Source organism: Stegodyphus dumicola, chromosome 8 (genome assembly GCF_044657685.1).
Source record: "Stegodyphus dumicola isolate Sdum_Otavi_A_Nest chromosome 8, ASM4465768v1".
In the NCBI taxonomy this organism is placed as follows: Eukaryota; Metazoa; Arthropoda; class Arachnida; order Araneae; family Eresidae; genus Stegodyphus; species Stegodyphus dumicola.
Window position 1 is genome coordinate 17,290,323 of NC_140775.1, and position 22,465 is coordinate 17,312,787.

The following is a 22,465-nucleotide window of genomic DNA, read 5'->3' on the forward strand; positions in this document are numbered from 1 at the left end:
GCCTTCGTAACTACCTCCTGCCAAACTGTATACATAAGTATGGGAAGTAATGTGTTTGATCAAAGATTCAATAGTGAATAAGCATATATTAGGGTTTCTAAAACACTTTTTACTATTTTTACAATGATATCCATCTCTCTGTGTGAGCATAATAATGTTTTCATCTATGATAACTCTTATCTTAATTTCCAGTAATTTTATATATTTAAGCTTTCTACATTCATATAAAGATTTGATTAATTTTAAGTAAAATTGGACAACCAGAAATGGTTTACTTAAATACACAAGAGTCTGAATGAAAAACTATATTAAAATATAATTCAAAACTTTTCAGTTTTGAATAGAAACTATTGTACTAGAGTACAGTTTCATGAAGTGAACTTGAAGCTGATCTCTAGTTTGTCATACTGTATAATAGTTAATACAGCTGATAACAAATTTCACCAGTTTTAAAATTTTCAGGTTAGATATTAATATTTCCTTCTAGAATTCCATGCAGAATGGATCTGGGATACACAGGATGAATCTCAAAAAGTGGGCAACGTTACGGAGTGACATAGCTATACGAGCAGTATTCGTCATAGAATGTATGGCCAGAAAGCAAGTGGCGAGAAGCTAAAAGGTACTTTTTCACTGTCACATTTAAAGAATTAACACAAGATTGAGAGAAGATACTACAGAAAACATTTTATTAACAGGAATGTAATTGATATACATGCTCAAAAGACATTCTGCCAGCTGTATGCAAGTTTCACAGCTGTGCAACAGAGATTGACGCACATTTGTGAAGACATGAGGTATTTCCTGAATATTGCCGGCAATCCTGGTCACTAGATCCATATTGGTTTCAAGAGGGCAATCGTAGAATAGTCTTTGCATATGGCCCCATCCGAAAAGTCCTAGCACGAGATCCAGTGATCTTGGTGGCCAACCTATGGGAATGTGACCTAGTGGCTTGCCTTTTGTGTTCTGCCCAGACTTTCTATGACAAATATTGCTTGTATGGGTACATTCTGTAACTCCATAAAGTTTTGCCCACTTTTTCAAATTCACCCCGTAAAGATTTACTATACAATTACTAGTATTATCAAGACTTTAAGCTTGACAAAATACACATTTGGCAGAATATGTTGCATCATCACTGGCCATAAAACAGTTAATCTTCATATTCTGTTTTCCCAAATACAAATCTATGTAAAATAAAGCTTTTTATAAAAAAATATAACGTTAAATTTTATAACAAGTGACGGTTGTCTGAGTATCCCCATGAATGTCATTATAAAATTTATCCTGGAAACATTTAATTTTAAACTACCTCTCAAGCAGTGACAGATTTAAAGGTAAATACTACGAATGATATTAGAAAATAATGGATTTTCACTGATTTTATATTCACTAAATATGCTTTAATCCCAAGTGGCATGACTGCTTTTATCTAGTCATGAGATTTTTCATCACTTGGTGTAAATTATATTATAAATTAAAACATTTTGCTCTCTTACTTTCTTTAATAATGTAAATATATCTTAATGAATGGAAGTTCAACAAAATAAGTATTAAAATAAGCTATTATAAAAAATTAGCAAATAGAAGCCACTTAAATACAGGGTTTCATGAGTAGGAACTAAACAGCTGTGCAACCTGGAGGGTTAAAAGAACATTTAAAGATAATGCTCTTAAAGCAGTTGGATCCTAGCACAGCCCACACCCTTGGCATGCCCACTTGTATGGCACGTATCGAAGTGTACATGGACAAAGTCAAGGGAGTCTGCAATTTTGGGATGTCTTTTAAAGTGAAAATAGGTCGATGTGTACATGGATACCGAGTTTGTGCAATTTTTTGACTTGTTATTTTCAAGTTGTCGATTTTGAGAAACGCGCGAAGCAGTGGGTGATTCTGCACTTTCCCGGTTTGTCGCCAAGGGTGTGGGCTCTCCTAGGATTTTACCTCTTAAAGCTTAATGTATATGCATCCTAAAAATGTTATATTCTCATTTTTCAAAACTTAAATTTCCACAGTAAATTCTCAATTTTAACTAAACAGAAATGCAAAATGAATCAATACTTACTGCTGTTGTTTCACTTAATACTGATCACAATAACATGCAACTTAAATTTTCATTAAACTTGCTGAAATTTTTTAATAGATTTGAAAAAGAATGTATGGGAACACAATAGTAAAAATCCAATCTACATTTTAATGCCTTACTAATGTTTCTATCCACTCTTTATATTTAAATTACAAAATGATGCAAAAATGTATACTTTATTTTAGACAATGAACATATATTTTTAAAAAACATTTCGAAAACTTTGGATGTAATGAACTTATATTCTAGAATGCTATAATTTAAAAATCAAGAATTTTCATTGTAAAAACTGTCAAATGGTGTAATTTAATGCAAATTTCATTTTAGTTTCATGGATCTCAACAGACTGATGTCAGTTTTTCAGTCTCATGTGAACAATGATCAGAAATAGATAACAAATGTTTTCACAATCTCCGAGTACAATTTATCGACGACCTCTGCCTCTTCCACGTCCACGGGCTCTTCCGCGGCCTCTGCCTCGTCCTCTTCCAACAGCAGCTTCTTTCTTCTTAGCTTTCGCTTTCGGTGTGTCGTCAACTAACAGTGTTTCCAAAGGAAGACTGTCTGGAAGGATATAATAGCGAATATTATTTCCACGAATGCTAAGCGTTTCTAATTGAACAGGGTCTCTGTTTTTGACTGTCATTTTAACAGCTTTCAGATGCGTATTCATTGCAACATCCACGCCAGTTATCGTTCCGTGTACCTGAGTACCATTTTTTAATTCTATAGTTACAGTCTCATGACTCAGCTTCATTAAGAATCGGACAAGTTTCATGATGTTAAGAACAAGTACACAGATATACAGGAAAGTATATACGAAAGGTTCAACACAATTACCGGTAATTACAAAAAGCGCCGAAGAAATGCTTTACAATATAGTGGTTAAAGTTACAGTGAGGTTTGAAAGTATTCCTAATGCCATTTTTACCTTGCCTGATAAACAATAACTCGAAAGTTAAAATAATAATAATAATAATAATAAGACGTATTTTAATCTGAAACATAACGATGTATAAAAATTCGTTTAATTAAATGCTGAATTTTCGCATTCGGAATTAAGTCTTACAAAGATTTTGTTGATGCAAATATTGAGATTTAAGTTTATAATGCAGTTAATTACGTTATAAAATAAAAGCTTTTATTTGAAAATGATAAATTATTTTATACTTTAATTAACATAATAATTCTAATTTCCTAAATTAAGTGCACAAAATAATATCTTTGTTTATTTATCATAAATTTTTACACTGTTAGGCAATACATATGCAGTTATTCGTAAGTTCGAGAGGGGACACGTTATTAACCGGACCTCTTCTCGCTCCTCCCACTAAATGGAACCCTCTCATTGGTTATAATGAATGTCAATCACGCATGACGTTCAGATGAAGAGTTTTGGCTCCGGGTTACTAGAAGAAGTTTGTCATAGTAATGAAGAGCAACTGAAATATCGCTAATTTGTCGTGATTTTGGGATCTTCGCGCATTTTCTTTGTTCTTTACTGAAATTTTTTGTTCATTGTTCGTATGCAGACAGAAATTTTCCATAAGCTAATCACTAATTTGAATGCTTTAACGTATTAAACGCTGTTTTATAAGGAGAAGCATTTACAGTATACTCTGAAATATTTTTTAATCACTTAATACTCTAACAATAATTCGTATCACTGAAATAATTTTTCAGTATTTCCTGAATTAAGTTTTTATCAGGATCATCAAAAGTCTTTCAATATGAAGCATGGTTTATTAATCTTTGAACAAATGTAGTTTCAAAATATAAGTCCTAATTTTATTTTCTAACATCTCATAGTTAGATCTTTTATAATTTTGAACTTACGTTATCTTTTCTCAAAAAAAATTCGTAAATTGTGAATGATCAGAATAGCTATTACTCTACACCGATTTCAGGAGGTTTTTATAACACAAAACAAGTATATTAATAAATGTTTAATAATTTTAATTTATCTTAATTTAATTTGATCTGTTTTTATATTGTAACAGATATGCAACAACAAAATATCCTTGATTCAACTTACTTATGTAAACTTGTCATTGTGATATATAAATTATACTTTATAATTGAGATTTTCATCAAATTTCTATGCACCTCATACAACTAGTTAATAATAAGTAAATGGTGTATCATGTTGTATATGGTTAAACTTTGTAAAAAATTAAGAAATCATATTGCATGGTTTCAAATTATAAATAAACTGTTTAAATCTCCTTTAATTAGCAAATTAAAATGGTTTGGATAAATTTATGTTACTTTTGTTTTGGATAAGTAATTATCGTTTCTTTTAGAATTTTCTGTTCAATAGCTCATTTTAATAATTAAACATATGTTTGATTTGGATCCCATCAGTGGCCAAGCAGTAAAGTTACTGAATACTTGACCTGAGTTGGATTCCAATCGAAAGGGTTGGCTACATAAGCATTTTTGCAAATTTCCAATGTGTAACGTGGATACCAACCAGTTTCCTCTAGAAAGTCCTCCACAAAAGCACTCCTCCCTTTTGACAAATAGCACTCACATGCTTTGCTGAAGAATTTTCTGTTGAATAGCTAGCTTCATTTATAAAGCAAACTGAACTATGTTTGATTTGAGATTAATTAAAAAATGAAAGGCAACTAAAAGCTAATTATCATTTATTTAAATTTTTTAATTTTTCTCTTCAAGTTAAACAGCAAAATACAACTAATAAGTTAATATAGTATAGAAACTAATACATAATGATCATACTGGATATTTTCTGGGCACTTGATATAAGAAATACAAAAATAAACTGTTGACTGACTCCATAAAAATAAACAGATTTAAAGATTTTATTCCAGTTATTGAAAAATTAGTATATATATTGATTAAATCTGTGCAAATTAAAGATTGAAACTTTAACATGCTACTGATTTAATAACAGAGTAGGTAACACTGATTTCTTGAATTTATGGGTTCCTGTGCTAGGCAAGAAAATGCTGACATCCTTAGCTATTTATAATTCATTCTAAGGAAATATTAGATCTTTGTATAGTTAATTTTTTTTTTTTTTTTAATGTACATTAAGATGGTAAATAATGATTTTATGTTTCTACTGGGTTACTAGAACTTGTATTTTAAGGTTATTTTAGTAATGAAGATCAACTCAAATATTACCAGTTTGTCCTAATATCTTCTTTGTAGATGTATTCTGTTCCTTTCAAAATGTTTGTTGATCATTTACTTGTAAGATAGTTATAAAATAAAGTTTTTCTCCTGTCCTTCCACATGTCTTCATGGTGTAATTGAAAACAGACTCGATGCATATTCGAGAGTTCCAGGGTTCCTGTGAGAACATTGCACATTTTTCACACCTCCTGCTTCAAAATAATCTAATGACGTCACATAGTATTTAATTGTTCAAAAGCTAGTCAATAATTTTAATGCTTTTGCCATTTTGTAGGGAGAAACATTTATATTATAATGTGAAATATTTTTATAATCACTTTAAATTATTGAAAAATTAGTAATTATATTTGCTATTTAATAGCTGATTTAATAACAGAATTGTTAGTGCTGTGGTTTCGTTAATTTTGGTTCCATTTCCAGCTGAGGAGATGCTGATGTCCTTAATTATTTATAATTCATTCTAAAAAAGCATTAGATCTGTGTACAATCAAATTTCTTATTCAAAAATGTACATTAAAATGCTAAATAAGGATTTAATGTTTCTGAGTTTAATTATAAAAATAATCCAATTTCTTTGTGATGATCTTGCATTTCATTATTAGCTTAAAATGTATTATGACATGCATATGTATTAGTTTAGTACTCACACATTTAAAAAATAAATACCTTAAAACTTCCAAAGACTGATATAATTAAAAGTTCAAGATAGTGTGGTATCTTGATATTGTGCTTACATCAAAATTTTAACTAAGCTTTACACATTTGAGCAATATAATCACAAATTAGATAACTGACCTAAATTTCTGTAACATAACATTTAATGATTATGAAAAAGCACACAGTGACTTAACTATCTAAAGATAAAAATTACCTTTATGGCTGGTATTCTATTTAAGATCCAGAAAAACCACAAAGCCACCTTTACGGCTAGCCCATTTCTAATGATTTCAATGTGCTTTGAACTATTAATGTGTGGATGGAGAACCCCAACATACTGATTGTTTTTACCCAAAAGACTTCTCCTTATCTAAGCAATTAAAATTTTTCTAAAAGACATGTATTTCATACATAAAATATCAGTAAATGACACATTTAAGTTTATATATATATATATATATTATATTTATTTAAAACATTTTAATGAACACTATATATTATACTTAGGTTCAAGTCATAGAATATCTAAATATTAATTCTGATTATTGATTTAGTCCCACATGTAGCTGAGTAGTTAAGAGTGCTGAATGCTGGAAGTTTGATCATAGGTGAAAGTACTGGCTGTATGGTTTTTCCTGAGTGTAACGTAAATGTGAGCCATTTTTCCTTAGGAGAGGCAGATAGCTCTCGTGTTCTTTGCTGTATTCAAATATCCTAATCTAAACTTTTATTCATTTTTTTTCCATTTAGTGAATATGGCAGAGATAGTTATAATTCTTATGTATTACAGTGCAAGGATAAATTGTTGTTAATAAAAATAAACAAATAAGTTTCATCTTTACCCTCCCCCCTGTGTGTGTGTATGCATGCATAAAATTTTGATTTTGCGTTTAATTATTAAACTTGAAATGTCAGTTTAATGCCGCGTATGTAGCTCAAGTGTTATTTTTATCCAACCACAACTTTTTTTTTTAACTGCAGTGTGTGTACAAAACTTATTTCATTTTACTTTGGATTCACTAGAATTTTTAATTCGATACTGCCATTTTACCTCTGCAAGATGATTGTTTTCAGAGATAATCAAATCTTGAGCTTATGAGAAAACAAATCACTCGCGGTAGTTCTAAATTTTTTTTTAGCTTAAGGAACAATGTAATAAAAAACATGAGCATTTCTTAATCTTTTTCTTGAATCTTCATTGGGCTACATTTTGTTATTCTATTGAAGTATTTATCATCCTTCCTGCATAATACAGTCAAAAGTCGTTAATCCGGGCTCGTCGGGACTTCGGCGATTCCGGATAAATAGATCATCAGTTTAAATCTGGTAAGATGGCATGCATAAATTATAAAATTAAAAATATGAAACCGTAATTTATGAAATAAAGAGCAATTATGATCTAAAGGGTATCAAAATTTACAAAAAGAAAAAGCTAAATATTTATTTGTTTACTTTATTAAACATTTCTTTCAATGTAAGTTGTTTAATTTGCTTCGTTTCATGTGATAATACTTTGTCTTTAATTCTATTAAACACACATAATTTCTTGTTTAATTACAAAGTTCCGCTGTTCAAAGCCTATAATTGCTGTGTCGAGAATACCGACTAATTTGTCAATGAAATTTTTTCGTTTTCAATAACCTCTGAGTCACTTTCTTCACTATCGGAAGCGAATTATAATGACGAGGAACTTGATTTAAATCATATCAAAGACCGAGTACATCGAGATGAAATACTACATTTAGTAAAGAATTATAAGCCAAATAAAATAAAAACATCTGCCCTGAAGATAAGGATAGTGCTGACAGATCAACTTCCAATTCATTGCGCTCCGTGTCGTTTCCTTTCCCCCGTAGAGCAGCGTGAAATTGATAAACATATTTCGGAATGATTAGATAATCAATCTTTATCCATTTTTTGCAGCAATTCCACTTTCTGTTTAATGGACTTCGAAACATACTTTTGCTTTGTAGATCCTTTACATATTAGTAAATATATATCGGAAATTTTATTTGACATAATCGGAAGTTCAAGCTTACTTTTATAAAATTGCTCTAACAGTCTGCAAAAAATAATAAGCTGGATCCAATTCGAAGATTAAAGAACAACGCAATCTGCAACATTAACTGAAATAGATAATGCCGTCCATTATACATTAAACGCGCATGCGTAAATGTATTATGTGCATGCGCACATGTATATTCGCAGCCGTAAAGGTCTTACGCGCACCCGTAAACGCCTATGCGCATGCGTGAACGCGACGCATGCGAAGAAAGTTTTAGTAGATCATTCCGGATTATGGGTGTCCGAATTAACGACTTTTGACTGTAATTGCCAGTTTTCAGAAGTTATAATTCAGTGTAGTGTAATATTTAATTTATCTTTCACATTAAAACTTCAAAAATAATGAGCATCCTTTTTTATATCTTTATTTCATTTTGATTTTTATAATAATTAAGAGATAGAATTCTTCAAAGGAATATAACTGCAATTTGTTTTAAAATTTATTAAGATCTATAAAGAAGGCAATACAAGAACATGTCATATATGCATAAGAATTTTGTTCCTTGTTCAGTAGCAAGAGGTTTAAAAAAGGAAGAGAACGTTCTGACTGGCTTCCCAATGTAATCTATATATCTTCAAGATTTTGCCATCAAGTAACTTCCTGAATTCTAAAAATTATGTCACCTGTACTTCACCAGGTGACTAGTCCTGTGTTTTAGACACCATACACTGACAATACTGAAAGAGAATCGTCATTTCATTAAGCTCCAGAGTTTGAATGCTGTTTTCAACTTTGAATTAACAATTTATTTTATTAATTTGATCTGAAGTGTATGAAATCGGGAAAATTTATCTTATATTAAAATAAAAAAAGAAAAACAATATTTTTATTTGCATGCATAAAAGACCTGGGCAGTTTGGAAACATACACTAAAGTTTCAGCATTTTCCTAAAATATGATTAAGTAAAAATAACCTCGACTTGACAATATCCTGATTTAATGAAAAATTTCATGAATTATGTCACACTTTGATTACTATTAATTTTTTGAAATGATATTTTTGCATCCTTAATTGACAAACTTAATGACTATAGCACAAGGAATTAAAAAAAATTACTGAATTTAATTCAATGAACTTTTCATAAAGTCACTCGTGGGCAAAATTAAGAGAATTTGCAAATTATGTTTATTTTTAAGAAAAGTTTTGAATCTAAGGTATTAATTATGCCGCGAAAGAATTATGCAAATATTCAGAGTCGAATACGTAATCGTACATGTGCGTATCTGCGGAGCTATGATCATGAAAAGAATGTCAGCGCACGAGGGGTTTCAACAATTCATTACAATACTGGATATTAATCTGCATTGTGATTGCACCTGTATATATTGTTGTATATTTGATATCTCCTTTTTTAATATCTAAATTATATTATACTTCATTTGTATTCTTATTTCATTGCCCCTTTGCTGTGTATATCAGAGATTTCGAGGATTTTTTCATCCCTCCATTTCATGTGTTCTACTATAACCACTAGTTGGCACCACTTTACAGTAAATCACCTATCTACATGTTGGAAAATTTTTTATCACCAGTTCGGACTAGCGTCCACTTCTGCGATGGAATCAAAGAGTTAAATGCAATGGTAGCCACAGTAATTTGTTATAGAGTTCCGCCGATTACGGTGTGTATGTATAAAGCCATTGGCCTAGAAGAGTTCTCCCAGATTCGAGTAAAAACCAGTTAGTTACATGCCTGTTTCAAAGCCACGCTCGGCGATTAACGGTAGATTGTCGCCAGATCAATCAGAAGCGCAGGTAGTTAAAGAGCTCAATGTGACACCCAGTGTCGTCAGCAATTTATGGAAACAGTTTCAGGACTTTGAAAAGTTCAACCAAGATCCACAACCAAGGTCCAAAGCCGACCAAAATCCACAACGACGATTGAAGCTCACTATTTGCCTCTTTCAGCGCTGCGACACAGAAATGCTACAGATTCACAACTCTCACCTGAGCTCTATGCTGCCGCTGAAATCCGAGTTTCGCGGTTTACAGTTGTCTGAAGGGTTCATGAGATAGGGCTGTGTGCCAAAAGACCTGCTATTTGCGTTCCGCTCACTTCAATACACAGACTTCAGTGCGTGCTTTTTACACGAGCCGAGATATGCCTGGCCATTGATTCTTAGTGTGCCTGCATCTGGAAAGAGCCTGGAACACAATACCATCCCTCCCCTCATCATGGGAAAGGATCATTACGGTGGTGGAGGTGTAATAATTGGATAGGTATTATGCTGAACGGCCCCACACCCCCTTCATGTGTTTGACAAAGTCTTTCTGATTTCTATGAGGTATAGAGAGGCAATCTTAGATCGTATGTTTCAGGAGCGCAGTTGGTCCAGTGTTCCTGTTAATGGATGACAAAGCTCGTCCACATAGGGCTCAGCTGGTCAACAGTAACCTGGAAAGTGAGGATATTCGCCACCTGGCTAAACAACGCAACACCTAACTGAAATAATATATCCCTATAAAGCATGTCTGGGACCCTCTTAGGAGGGCAATTTTCCCCCTTCCAAGAACCATCCTGGAGTTGAAAACTGTCTTGTTGCAGGAATGAGACCGACTGCCATAGGGGCTCTTCATCTGCGTCCTGTCTAGTATGCCGTCACGCTACATGACCTGTCTGGCTGTAGAAAAGACCATACCTCATATTAGATCTTAGAGAGATGTTAATTTACTTTACCAATGTTTATTTAGAGCTTTATTGATAATCATGAGACATAAAATGACTTGGAATGTCACATTCCTTTCTCTGTTATAAATGTATATTCATAGCGTAATTTTAAAATAATTCATATTCAGCGATTTTAAGTGATTTACAATAAATTTGACAGATGAACTCCTGTGTAAATAGAAAGTTTAAGAAACATTAATGAAGTTCTCCTATATTTATGTCTTTATTCTAAACAACGCAACACCTAATTGAAATAATATATCATTAGTTTCGCTTTTAGTTTCAGGATAGTTCTAAAAAATTAAGTTATTTCAACTTTTTTAAAAATTAACAGTATTCAGGATCTTACCTGTTTTTGAGGTGATCCTATCTACTTCTCAAGGTTCCATATGATTTCGATCTTGTGCGAAAGTGATTTTCAGTACCGATATTAGACTTAGAAATATTTTATTCTTTTCAGAGATGGACGCAACTAGAGAGTTTACTGCATTTTGTTTTATTCCGTCACAAATAAGGTGATGAACGATTTCATCATGTTTGAATATTTGTGAATGATTTTATGTTATGCCCTGTTAATTAAATAAAGGGAAACTTTTTTAAAATTATTTCGTGTGATATTTGAATATGATGCAAATGTTATGCCATTTTTTTAATCATATTTAAGACAATATCCACATTTTTTTTAAAGCTAACTTAACAGTTACCGTTATTGAATCTAAGAATCTCTCGAAACTATGCATTTTCGTCTCACAAATATAAGAAATAATGTAACTGTTCAATAACAGACTGACAATACTTTTTATAAATTTTAAATAACTTTGAATATTTCGTATATTTATCAGTTACAAGATTTTTAAATGGCTATAATTTAAACACTTTTTTTTAATATGCTTGGCACTTTTTTAATTTTTGGCATTGCGAGCTTGGTATATAACATTATTTGAATTATCGAAAACAGTTTTAAAAAATTATATTTGAGAATGCAGGTCATGATATAAAGAATTATCGCATTTGGACTTTGCCTGTTCTCATGACTAGCACATCCAGCTGTCATGAAGACCAAACATTAGCTTAGTTTTGTTGATTTATTATGGCAGTTTATGTAGCACCAATGTGCGTAATAAAAAATCTGCCCATTAAATTATTCATAAGTCAAATGAAACAGTTTACACAGTTCTTTTTAAGCTGTACAGATATTAAACTATGCACGATTAGCTAAAAAATTATTTTATTTTAGTAATTGAGTTTGTACATGCACTTTATGACATTGACTGCCATGTACATCATCGATGATTCATAGCGGCCTTACTTTTCGGAGCCATGCTCATCGAATGTGATTCAAATTTTGTATTGTTTGAAGCTGTGTGAGTCATCGGTGCTTCACAAATGGATCAATTTATATGGTTAAAATTATTTCTACATTCAGAAAGTTCTTCGTATTCTTGGTTTCGGCTTCTGTAAGCTTTTTTTCATAGATTATTATCTGATTTTAATATAGATTTTGCTGCAATAAGTAATCATTGTTTATGAAGTAAAACAACGAAGTTATAATTAAATGGGATTGTGTTGTTTATTGAAAGAATACAAGACTATCGATATTTTTTAAGATGTTTACACATTCACTAAGTTATTTATTTTTGGTTATGTATTATGTTTTATTATTTGTATTGTAATACAGTATTTGTCTAATTTTACCAATTTTTCCTATTGAGACATAGAACTCTTGTGTTAATTTACAATGAACTGAAATGTAATAAATTTATTGTTTAAAATATAAATAGGATTTATATTTTAAGCCTGTTATTTGTTTATCTATTTATTAAATATTCATAAAAATATATTCAGATTAGGTACTGAACTGATTTTTAGGATAAAAAAGACACGAAACCACTAGAATTAAAAAAGTGATCCGACAGACTATTTTACCAGATTTTGCTGTGGCACTGTGTTAAACAAAGATTACACACCCGCGTGTTAAATAAAGATTTTTTTCAAGTACCCTAAAAAACATTGATTTTAGAAAACATCAATTATGTCCGTGAAGTATTAGCAAGTTTGTTATATTTATAATACCGCTGCCATAGCTTCAGCCATGGCATGCGAGTCCCCAAGAGCGAAATAATGATATATTTCATTATTTCGCTCTTTATTATCCATTAAAATACAGGTATCCCTAGTGATGAGTCGGTACTACCGAACCGGGTATTTTGTAAAGGGTACTTAGATGTAACGGGTACTGAAAATCGGTACATCCAAGTACCCGTTACTTCAGTACCGAAATCGGTACTTTTCGGTATTCGTTACTTCTGTACCGAAACGGGCACTTTTCGGTATTCGTTACTTCTGTACCGAAACGGATACTTTTCGGTATTCGTTACTTCTGTACCGAAACGGGTACTTTTCGGTATTTGTTACTTCTGTACCGAAACGGGTGCTTTTCGGTATTCGTTACTTTGTAACGAAAATATGCGTCTCTTCTCGGTATTTCGGTATTCGTTACTGGAGGATCGATGAGGGTTCAGCTCACTTCGGTTTTGGTACGAGGACAGTAGTAGTATCTGGTTGTATTTGCGAAATGGTGATTTGCGCTCCTTGTGTCCATGAATGGTCTGCTCCTCAGACACTTCCGTAGTTGACATGTTTTCTGATATTCAAAATCTTACTCCGTACAGATAAAATCAAACACGTGGTGACGTGGCAGAGTTCGTTCAGAGCGCAAAATCGTTAGCTGCGTATTTTGGTACTCCAAATCGTTACTAGGGCACTTCGGTACTCCAAATCGTTACTAGGGTACTTTGGTACTCCAAATCGTTACTAGGGTACTCAGGTACAATAAACCGTTACTAGGGTACTCCGGTACAGCAAACCGTTACTCCAGTACTTCGGTACTCCAAATCGTTACTTGTGTACTCTGTACTTGAAATCGGTTTTCGGTACTTTTCAAAGTAACGGTTACTTGAGTAACGGGTATTTTGTACCGGGTACTTGTCTGTACCCATTACTCTCGTACCGGGTACAAGAATGTACCGAAGTTGCCCATCACTAGGTATCCCCTCAACCAGAGGTTCATTGTATCCCAAATAAGTCTGTACAGTTCCAAAAAAAAAAAGGTGAATTTGAAGATTTAATAATGTCCTTATTCTTCAGAAACACAATTTGGGTACAGTAAAATTAAGTAATCATGCTAGAAAATAATTTCTTTAAAGTTGCACAGTAAACACCACGTGATGCGAGGTGGCCAATAGCGAGTGAAGAAGTCATAAGACCGCGAACTAAAATTTTCACTGAAAGCAAAGTCTTTGCTTTAAAACACTACACAGTACTAAATGAATTCTTGGTTAAATGAAAATAAAAGGTAAGAAATATAAGTTGCAATCAAAGTCCATAAGCTTTGTCAGAGCATAGTCCATAACGTAAACTGATCTTGAGTAATGAAGAGTAATAAGATACGTAAAATAAGTAGAAATAAAAGATATACACTGTACACTACCAGCATAATGCATTATGATTTATAGTTCGCGGTTTTTTATCTGTGGGTTCTTTAATGGCTAGGTATTGTGAGTTTTTCAGTTTTTCAAAGAAGTTGTGTGCTGTAGTTAGTATTTGATCATGAATCGGGAGAATCTTTAAATCCTTATGGATTTGCGCGTTCCGCACAAACCAAGGTGCAATTGTTATGCTACAGAGAATCTTATTAGGTAAAACGTTTCTTTTCTAGCGTTCAATTTATCCGGCAGTTGCCCATACAGGAACTCCATAGAGTAGAATTGGTCTGATGAGGGTGATATAAAGATTTCTCTTAGTATTCAGATTTAATTTAGATTTCCTTCAAAGCAGGGAGTAAAGAGACATAAATGCTGCATTAGCTTTATTGATGGTATCCTGGATATGGTCCTTGAAATTTAAAGCTTTGTTGACGTGCACTCCTAGGTATTTATATGAGCTTGCTACTGGAACAGGTGAATTATCTATTTTAATATTGGAATTAACTGGAAATTTTTTTCTATATCTGCGATATAAAACAACACAACATTTTTCTGCGTTAAGTTTAATTTTCCAAATTTCACAATATTTGTTGATTAGATTAGCTTGCATTTGGAGTTTGTCAAGACCATTTTGTGGATTTCTAGAGCTGGTTAAGATAACTGTATTGTCCGCATATTTATAAATACTTGAGTGTAGTGGGACAGGCATGTCATTTATAAAAATATTAAAATATTTCGGTACTAAAACAGACTCTTGAGGGACGCCTCGGAAAATCTCTTTCTTGATGAGAGAATTTCTCCACATCTTTACTTGAAACGTGCGACAGTAGAGATAAGAGTAGGTAAGTTTAATGAAGCTATTAGGCAAAAGGAAATTTGACAATTTGTGGAGTAAGCCAAGCATGCCAGACTCGGTCAAATGCCTTCTCAAAATCGAGAAAGCATGCTGCTACTCCATTCTTTTTTCTAAATTCTTGGGCGATAAATTCTACCAGGTGGAGTATCTGATGAGTAGTACAGTGTCCCTTTCGGAAACCAAATTGGTTCCTATCAATGCCAATTTGGTAAGTCTTGTACTGATGACACGTTCAAAAACTTTGCAGAGAGCCGGTAACAGGCTGATGGGTCTATAATTTTTGGCATAATTAATGTCTTTTCCAGGTTTCAAGATGTTAATAATTATTGAATGCTTCCACTGAAAGGGAAAATAGCAGTGACGAATGCATGCGTTGAAAATATTGGTGATAAGTACTATACATCTGTTAGGCAGTGCCTGTAGCCCTTCATTTGAGATATTATCAAAGCCTTGGCTTTACGTTTTTTGATAATTTAGTGGCTTTATTATGGCTTTTAATTATGATAGCATTTTCGCCTCCTCTGTTGTGGGGGTCTATCCTCTCTGATAGCCATGAATTCTGAATTTGTCACGAGCTCGAAGATGTGTTTCATTGACTAACATGACATCAATGTCATGTTTTTGGAAGTCGGAGATCGGAGATCATCATTTGTTAAGTGATGTTCAACCCGATAGCCTTTACCACTACATGTTTATCCATCCCCTAATAAGAGATGAGCTGAGATTGTTGCTTACGGATACCGTTAGCATTGAAGAAATTAATTTTTATAAAGCTTTTGGTAGCTGAAATAAGATTAGGAATATTATGAATCGGCTTAAAATTCATAATCAATATTTGACAGATAATCAAAAACGGCTATGCGGACCTCTAATTTTTCAAATATTCCTTTAGCATTTTAAAATTTTTAGAAGAAATTTTTAATTTGTAACTTTAACCTCTCATAAAATTCTAATTGGCTAGTTTTTTATCCTTTCGGTTGGTTTTCATCTCTGGATGGCTGTTGCCAGGCAGTACTATGTTTAGGGATCTCCTTCGGATTGAGGCCGGGAATTCATTTTTGTCGTAATGGAATTGATTCTTCGTCGCTTCTATTTTGGCTAATTTCTTCAATCTGTTTCTGTATATTAAGTGGGTACTTAGGGCAACCTTTAAAAGAAGAAATGTGATCTGCTCCGCAAGAGGGCACAGACTGGAGGTTTATCTTCATCATTTTTTGTTTGGGAGCAAGTATAGGTCTCGTGAGGTTTTGTACATTTTAAACAGCATGCTTTGTATTTGCGGCGATCCTGTGTATGCCCGTACCGCTGGCACTTATGGCATTGCATGGGGCCAGGGCGAGATTTGTAAGGTTTCCACGAACACGTCGAGTCCTCTTAATTTCTTTATGTCATATATAGCTTTACCTTCTTTATTGCGGGTGCATTCAGCTAAGTATACAGGTAAATGGATAATTTTCCCCTCAATAACATGAGTGATTTGACGGTTTTTTTGGATGGGTATTTCCATTTCTTTTATTTCAGATTTGATACGTTCAATATTAGCAGTCTTTGGCAGTTTCTCGATTATAGCTTTAATGGGTTTCTCGATGTTCATTTTAAAAGTATGGTAGGGGAGTTCAAGTTTATCTAAAAAATCGATGATCATTCTGTAATGTTCAGAGTCGTAAACTCTGATGCTAAGAGTTCCACCGGATAAATTTCCGCGGAATTTTTTGATTTGTAACTTTTCTTCAATAGCATCTTTTAATTTGTCCCAGTCGCCTGCAAAGTCGGCTAGGACAGTGGGAGGGGGATATGTCCTGCCGTTTTTGTTGGGGTTATAAAATCACCCTGCTTGTTAGTAGAATACATATTTTCTTCGAGATTTAATTCCTGGAATTTATTTTTCTGTGCTGGCTCATTAATCTCTGCGTTTCAAAGAGTGCGTTTATGTGTTATGCGAGGTGTAGTAAAACCTTCTTTATCCGTTATGTTTTTCTTACGCTTAATTTTAGCGTTAGTAGATTCGGTAGATTTATTAGTTTCCATGGTAGCTGGGAGTAATTACAGTTAAAAGTCCTTAATCCGGATTCGTCGGGACTTCGCCGATTCCGGATTATAGATCATCAGTTTAAATCTGGTAAGATGGCATGCAGAAATTATAAAATTAAAAATATGAAACCGTAATTTATGAAATAATGAACAATTATGATCTAACGGTATCAAAATTTACAAAAAAAAAAAAAAAAAGCTTAATATTTATTTATTTTATTAAACATTTCTTTCAATGTAAGCTGTTTAAGTTGCTTCGTTTTTTATGTGATAATATATTCTCTTTACTTCTATAAACAGACATAATTTCTTGTTCAGTTACAAAGTTCCGCTGTTCAAGTCCTATAATTGCTGTGTCGAGAATACCGACTAATTTGTCAATCGAAATTTTTTCGTTTTCAATAACCTCTGTCACTTTCTTTGCTATCGGAAGCAAATTATAATGACGAGGAATTTGATTTAAATCATATCAAAGACGGAGTACATCGAGATGAAATACTACATTTAGTAAGGAATTATAAGCCAAATAAAATAAAAACATCTGTGCTGAAGATAAGGATAGTGCTGACAGATCAACTTCCAATTCATTGCGCGCCGCAGCGTTAAAGATAAACAAACGTTAAAGTTTAGATAAACAAAGGATATGCCTTTATCCATTTTTTGCAGCAATTCCACTTTTTGTTTAATAGACTTCGAAACATATTTTCGCTTTGTAGATCCTTTACATATTAGTAAATATATATCAGAAATTCTATTTGACATAATCGAAATTTCAAGCTTACTTTTATAGAATTGCTCTAACAGTCTGCAAAAAAATAATAAGCCGAATCCAATTCGAAGATTAAGGAACAACGCAATCTGCAACATTAACTGAATTAGATAATTTTAGCTTAGCTTATACCGTCCATTATACATTAAACGCGCATTCGTAAACGTATTTTGCGCACGCGCACACGCATATTCGCAGCCGTAAAGTTCTTACGCGCATGCGTCAAAGAGACGCATGCGCAGAAAGTTTGTAGCTTTGAGGTCCGGATTATAGATCATTCCGGATTATGGGTGTCCGAATTAACGACTTTTGACTGTAGTGGGTTCATCCTCAGTTTGAGTTCAATAACGTACTGGCTTAGTGCTGCGATTTGATTTTTGAGATCATTAAGATAAGCTAATTATTCCTCGGACTGATTGGGAACATCTCTAAGTGAGTAATATTCTTCCTCTAGTTTTTGCATAATAAGCATAAGATTAGATGGATGTAATTCGATAGTATGATTTAAACACCATTGCTCGGTCCTTCTGAAAGCCATCATGGAGAGAGAGCCTCCTCTCTCTCCATGATGATCTGTTGATCCGTTCACCTAACCAAATGGCTAAGATCGAATGAAAAACATACTTATCAACATACTTATGGGACAACATACTTCTAGCCCTTCTGTGCTGTTATATTTATTTTGTGCTTCAGAAAAATCTTGTTTACAAGCAGGTTACATTATAACATAAAAATCAATTTGTGTTAAGAATCACTGAACTGTTGTCTCATCGTACGTACCAGGACCACCAGTATGCCTGATTGTGATCAATTTTCCCCCTTCAATCTTCTACGAGATTTTCCTTCTCCTGTATGAACTACTACAAGTGCCACTTCAGCATTACTAGATAGAGCCTGGTATGTCATACCGAAGGTATCATATGGCCAAAAAAATTACGTTCTGCTCAATTTATTTGCAAAATAAGATGGAAAGGTGGGAAAGAGCACATGTGGTGTAATTTTCTTTAATTACCCTAAAGAAATCACATATAGTGCAGTCAAATTGTCTTTCTACTATGACATTAATGTAAATTATTTTGAGATATGAAGTTTAACATATCGTATGTCTTTAAAAGTTCTTATGCCTTATGTAACTGCCAGCCATTTAAACATATATACTTGCACTTACAAACATGTTTTGAATAAGACAAATATTCATGTTTTTGTATTTTTAAATTTAAAATATCAGTTTTAACTCATGAAATTATAAAACCTATGAAATTAATTTTGTAACACTTGCATTCTTTGATTTTATTTCCAAATATCAGTTAATAATAATCAGTAAAATGACTTTTCTTTCACATGTACTACTGTTCCTTATTTTGAAAAAAAAAAAAAAAAAAAAGTCTAAGCGTTTTTGGTTAAGAAAAGATATTCAGAATGTTTTGAAAATGAACTCATATAAGTATTCGAATACTTTGAAGAAAGAGTCAATAAAAAAATAAAATAAATTAATAAAATAACGGGACATTCAATACTCATAATGGTTAGATATCTTTTAGCTAAAGTTACACTTTTCACATGCATTTATCTATATTTTTTGAGTAACTGTTGTTCCATTCCTTCGCAAGAATAGCTTTAAATAGAACTTTTGAAGAAATGTTACTTTACTTATTCTTTTCTCCAACTCACTCAATACATGTTCAATTTGATTTAAGTCTGAAGACTAAATGAAGGAAGAAGTTGTGATAACTTCTGGACAGTTGTATGAAAACCACATGTGAACATTTAGGGCTGCATGTTTAGAATCGTTATCCTGATAAAACATGAATGTATTTTGCATTCCAATTTTCTTGCAGATGCTTTCAAATTTTCATAATAGTTATATACTGATCTATATAATTTTCCACTATAAATGATACAAGATTCTAGTAAAATTGGTTGCCTTTGGTATCTAGAATACTTGAGAATTGTGTAGCGACTATTCATTGACTTCTAAAAGTCTAGAGCGACAAGTCCAAAGTAGGGTTTAAATATCCTTTTATTTAACTTGAGACCACTTACAGTTGGCCAATCCTGGGCTTACATGAAGTCTCCACTTGGGCTTTAACTTAAGATAGAAAATAAGAAACTAATGCTAACTAACTAAAAACTAGAAAAAGCTGTACAGAAATAACTAACAGAGTTGGCCCTTAATTAAACCTCACTGGCGAATACAAACAGGCACGTAACAATACGGCTGAACGTAGTAAGATTTAGCTTAAAGCAATGACGTGGCCAGAAAGGAAGACACGCATTAATTAAGCTCTTCCACGGAAGTAACTTCCGTAGAAGAAAAAAAATTGATGTGGTCATTATTTTTCCCTGAGGCTTCTTATTAAATACTGGTTCCACCTCGTTTATATAAAACGGGATTTTGAAAAATCATTTTGGTAGGGAGTTGTAGGTGGGAAACAAGAAAATACAGGAAAGCTGTTTAAAACTTTTTAAAAAAAAAAAAAAAAAAAAAAACTACAAAAGTAAATTTCCCATTCCAGAAGCAGCGAGAAATATACAAACCATTTTGCTTCCAACTTCGTGCTTAACAGTATGCAGAACCATATTTAGACTTAATAAGGTCCTAAGCTATTTGAGATATGGGTCCCTTTATAAGTCTGTTATACAGTACAAAATCCGTAATCTAGACTCATCGGGACTTTGGCTATTCCGGATTATAGATCATCAATTTAAATCTGGTATGATGGCATGCAGAAATTATACAATTAAAAATATGAAACCGTAATTTATGGTATAAAGAGCAATTATGATCTAATCCATATCAAAATTTACAAAAAAAAAAGCTTAATATTTATTTGTTTAGTAAACATTTCTTTCAATGCAAGTTGTTTCGTTTTTTGTGCTAATACTTTCTCTATAATTCTATAAACAGACATAATTCCTTGTTCAGTTACAAAGTTCCACTGTTTAAGTCCTGTAATTGCTGTGTCAAGAATACCGACTAACTTGTCAATCGAAATTTTTTCATTTTCAATAACGTTCTCTGTTACTTTCTTCGCTATCGGAAGTTGCGCGTGGGTAAACGCTTTACTGGCTTTAAGCGCATGTGTAAGTTTGTGGCTTTGATGTCCGGATTATAGATCATTCTGGATAATGGACTTTGTACTGTAATATATTTTAATATTATTTATACTATATCTTAATTTTTGGGCCAGCTATAGCTCGTGTAGCTTATACATAAATCCGACCCTGACAGTATGCAGTACGATTTTAAGCTAAAAATAATTTAATTAGGAAACACTTCTACAGCAGCAGATTGCTTTCAAAGTTATGGAATCACATAAAAAAGTGTAATCTATACAATATGTTCAACAAAACAGTAAACTACCTGCAGAAAGTCTGCACTCATAGCATTCTAAACAGAGCTTCAAGTAAAATCAGGAAGGCAAAACAAACTAATAGAAATTGATGAAAGCTTTTTTACAAAGCAGGTTGAACACTGATTTTTTGTTAAATAAAAATGGGTCAGGTTTTCAGAGTTCCACAGGAACAACTAACAGAAATTTGGTAGCTTCTCCCTAACTTTCACAGTCGATGAGATAATATGTAAGTACTGGAGAATGTTTTAGTGAAGAAATTGAATAGCCACACAATATAATAACTACTAATGAAATATAAATGAATTTTTCTATAAAAAATAAACCTTTATTTATTCCCTGCTTTTTTTAAGCCTCAGGTTCTTAAAATACCATTTGAACTTTACCTACAACCAAGAACTAGCAAGTCTGCTCTAGGAACAGGATTTAAAAATTTAAAAACCTTGCTCCACAGAACATCCCAGCTGGTTTTTTTTTTTTTTTTCTTGAAATAAAATACCAAGTATTTTCCTGTGATAAGAGATAACATATCATCATCACAGTCATTAAAATAACTCTGATTTTTTTTTCTATTATGTCATTCACATTTAATGATTTGAGCTCAACTTAATTGCAAAACAAATATTAAGATACTTATGCTTCATAAAACAGAACTCTTAGTATCTAAGCCTGAATTTAAACCAAAGTTTTCCTAAAACACCTACACTAATGATTTTAAAAATACTGATAATTCTTATATTGATTTAAGAATGTATAAAATGGAAAATTTATTGGAATACTGAATGCATAATTCACTTCAATACATAATTTATCTTCTTTTAATATGTTACATTATTCCAGAAATTTATATATACAGTTTCATTTTTTAAGAGTATGTACGATACTTAAGAAAGATCTCTCAAATGATGTTGAATTTTAATGATGGCTGTTACACTTTTCAGTCAATTGTACACTTCTATCAGAAGCAAAAATGTTTTATTCACTACATTCCACCCTTTTGTAGTTCTTTGAATACTGTATATATATTAATAAAATAATTTGAAGGACCAAAGTCCATAGCTATCCTATAACAGTTAATATGCATGTATGATACAAGCTCTTGATCATCCAAGGTGACCTTGGTGTATATTACTTTGAATAATCAGTCTATCATATAAAAAAACAAATTTATTAATTCTTGAAATTATTCTTAGCATAAAGAATATCAAAATTTTCTCAGTATCTTGCACAGAAGATCACCCACCCTGTGAAATTCCTAAACAAATATGAAGTTAACTGAATAATATTACTACAAACTGAACATAAATTTCAGAAGTTTTTCCCCACCAA

General features: G+C 32.4%; 1 protein-coding gene across 1 annotated transcript; it reads right to left on the reverse strand.

The window, feature by feature from the left end:
• Positions 1-2,247: 2,247 nt before the first annotated feature.
• On the reverse strand, positions 2,248-2,986 carry SmD1 (small ribonucleoprotein particle protein SmD1). The gene has a single exon (XM_035374208.2). It carries the CDS (start codon positions 2,866-2,868, stop codon positions 2,515-2,517), a length of 354 nt encoding a protein of 117 aa, XP_035230099.1. The 5' UTR covers positions 2,869-2,986; the 3' UTR covers positions 2,248-2,514.
• Between the last annotated feature and the right edge of the window lie 19,479 nt (positions 2,987-22,465).

What these genes read in the sequence shown, in the direction of transcription:
- SmD1 (XM_035374208.2), bottom strand. Translation starts at nt 2,868, where the DNA reads ATGAAACTTGTCCGATTCTTAATGAAGCTGAGTCATGAGACTGTAACT.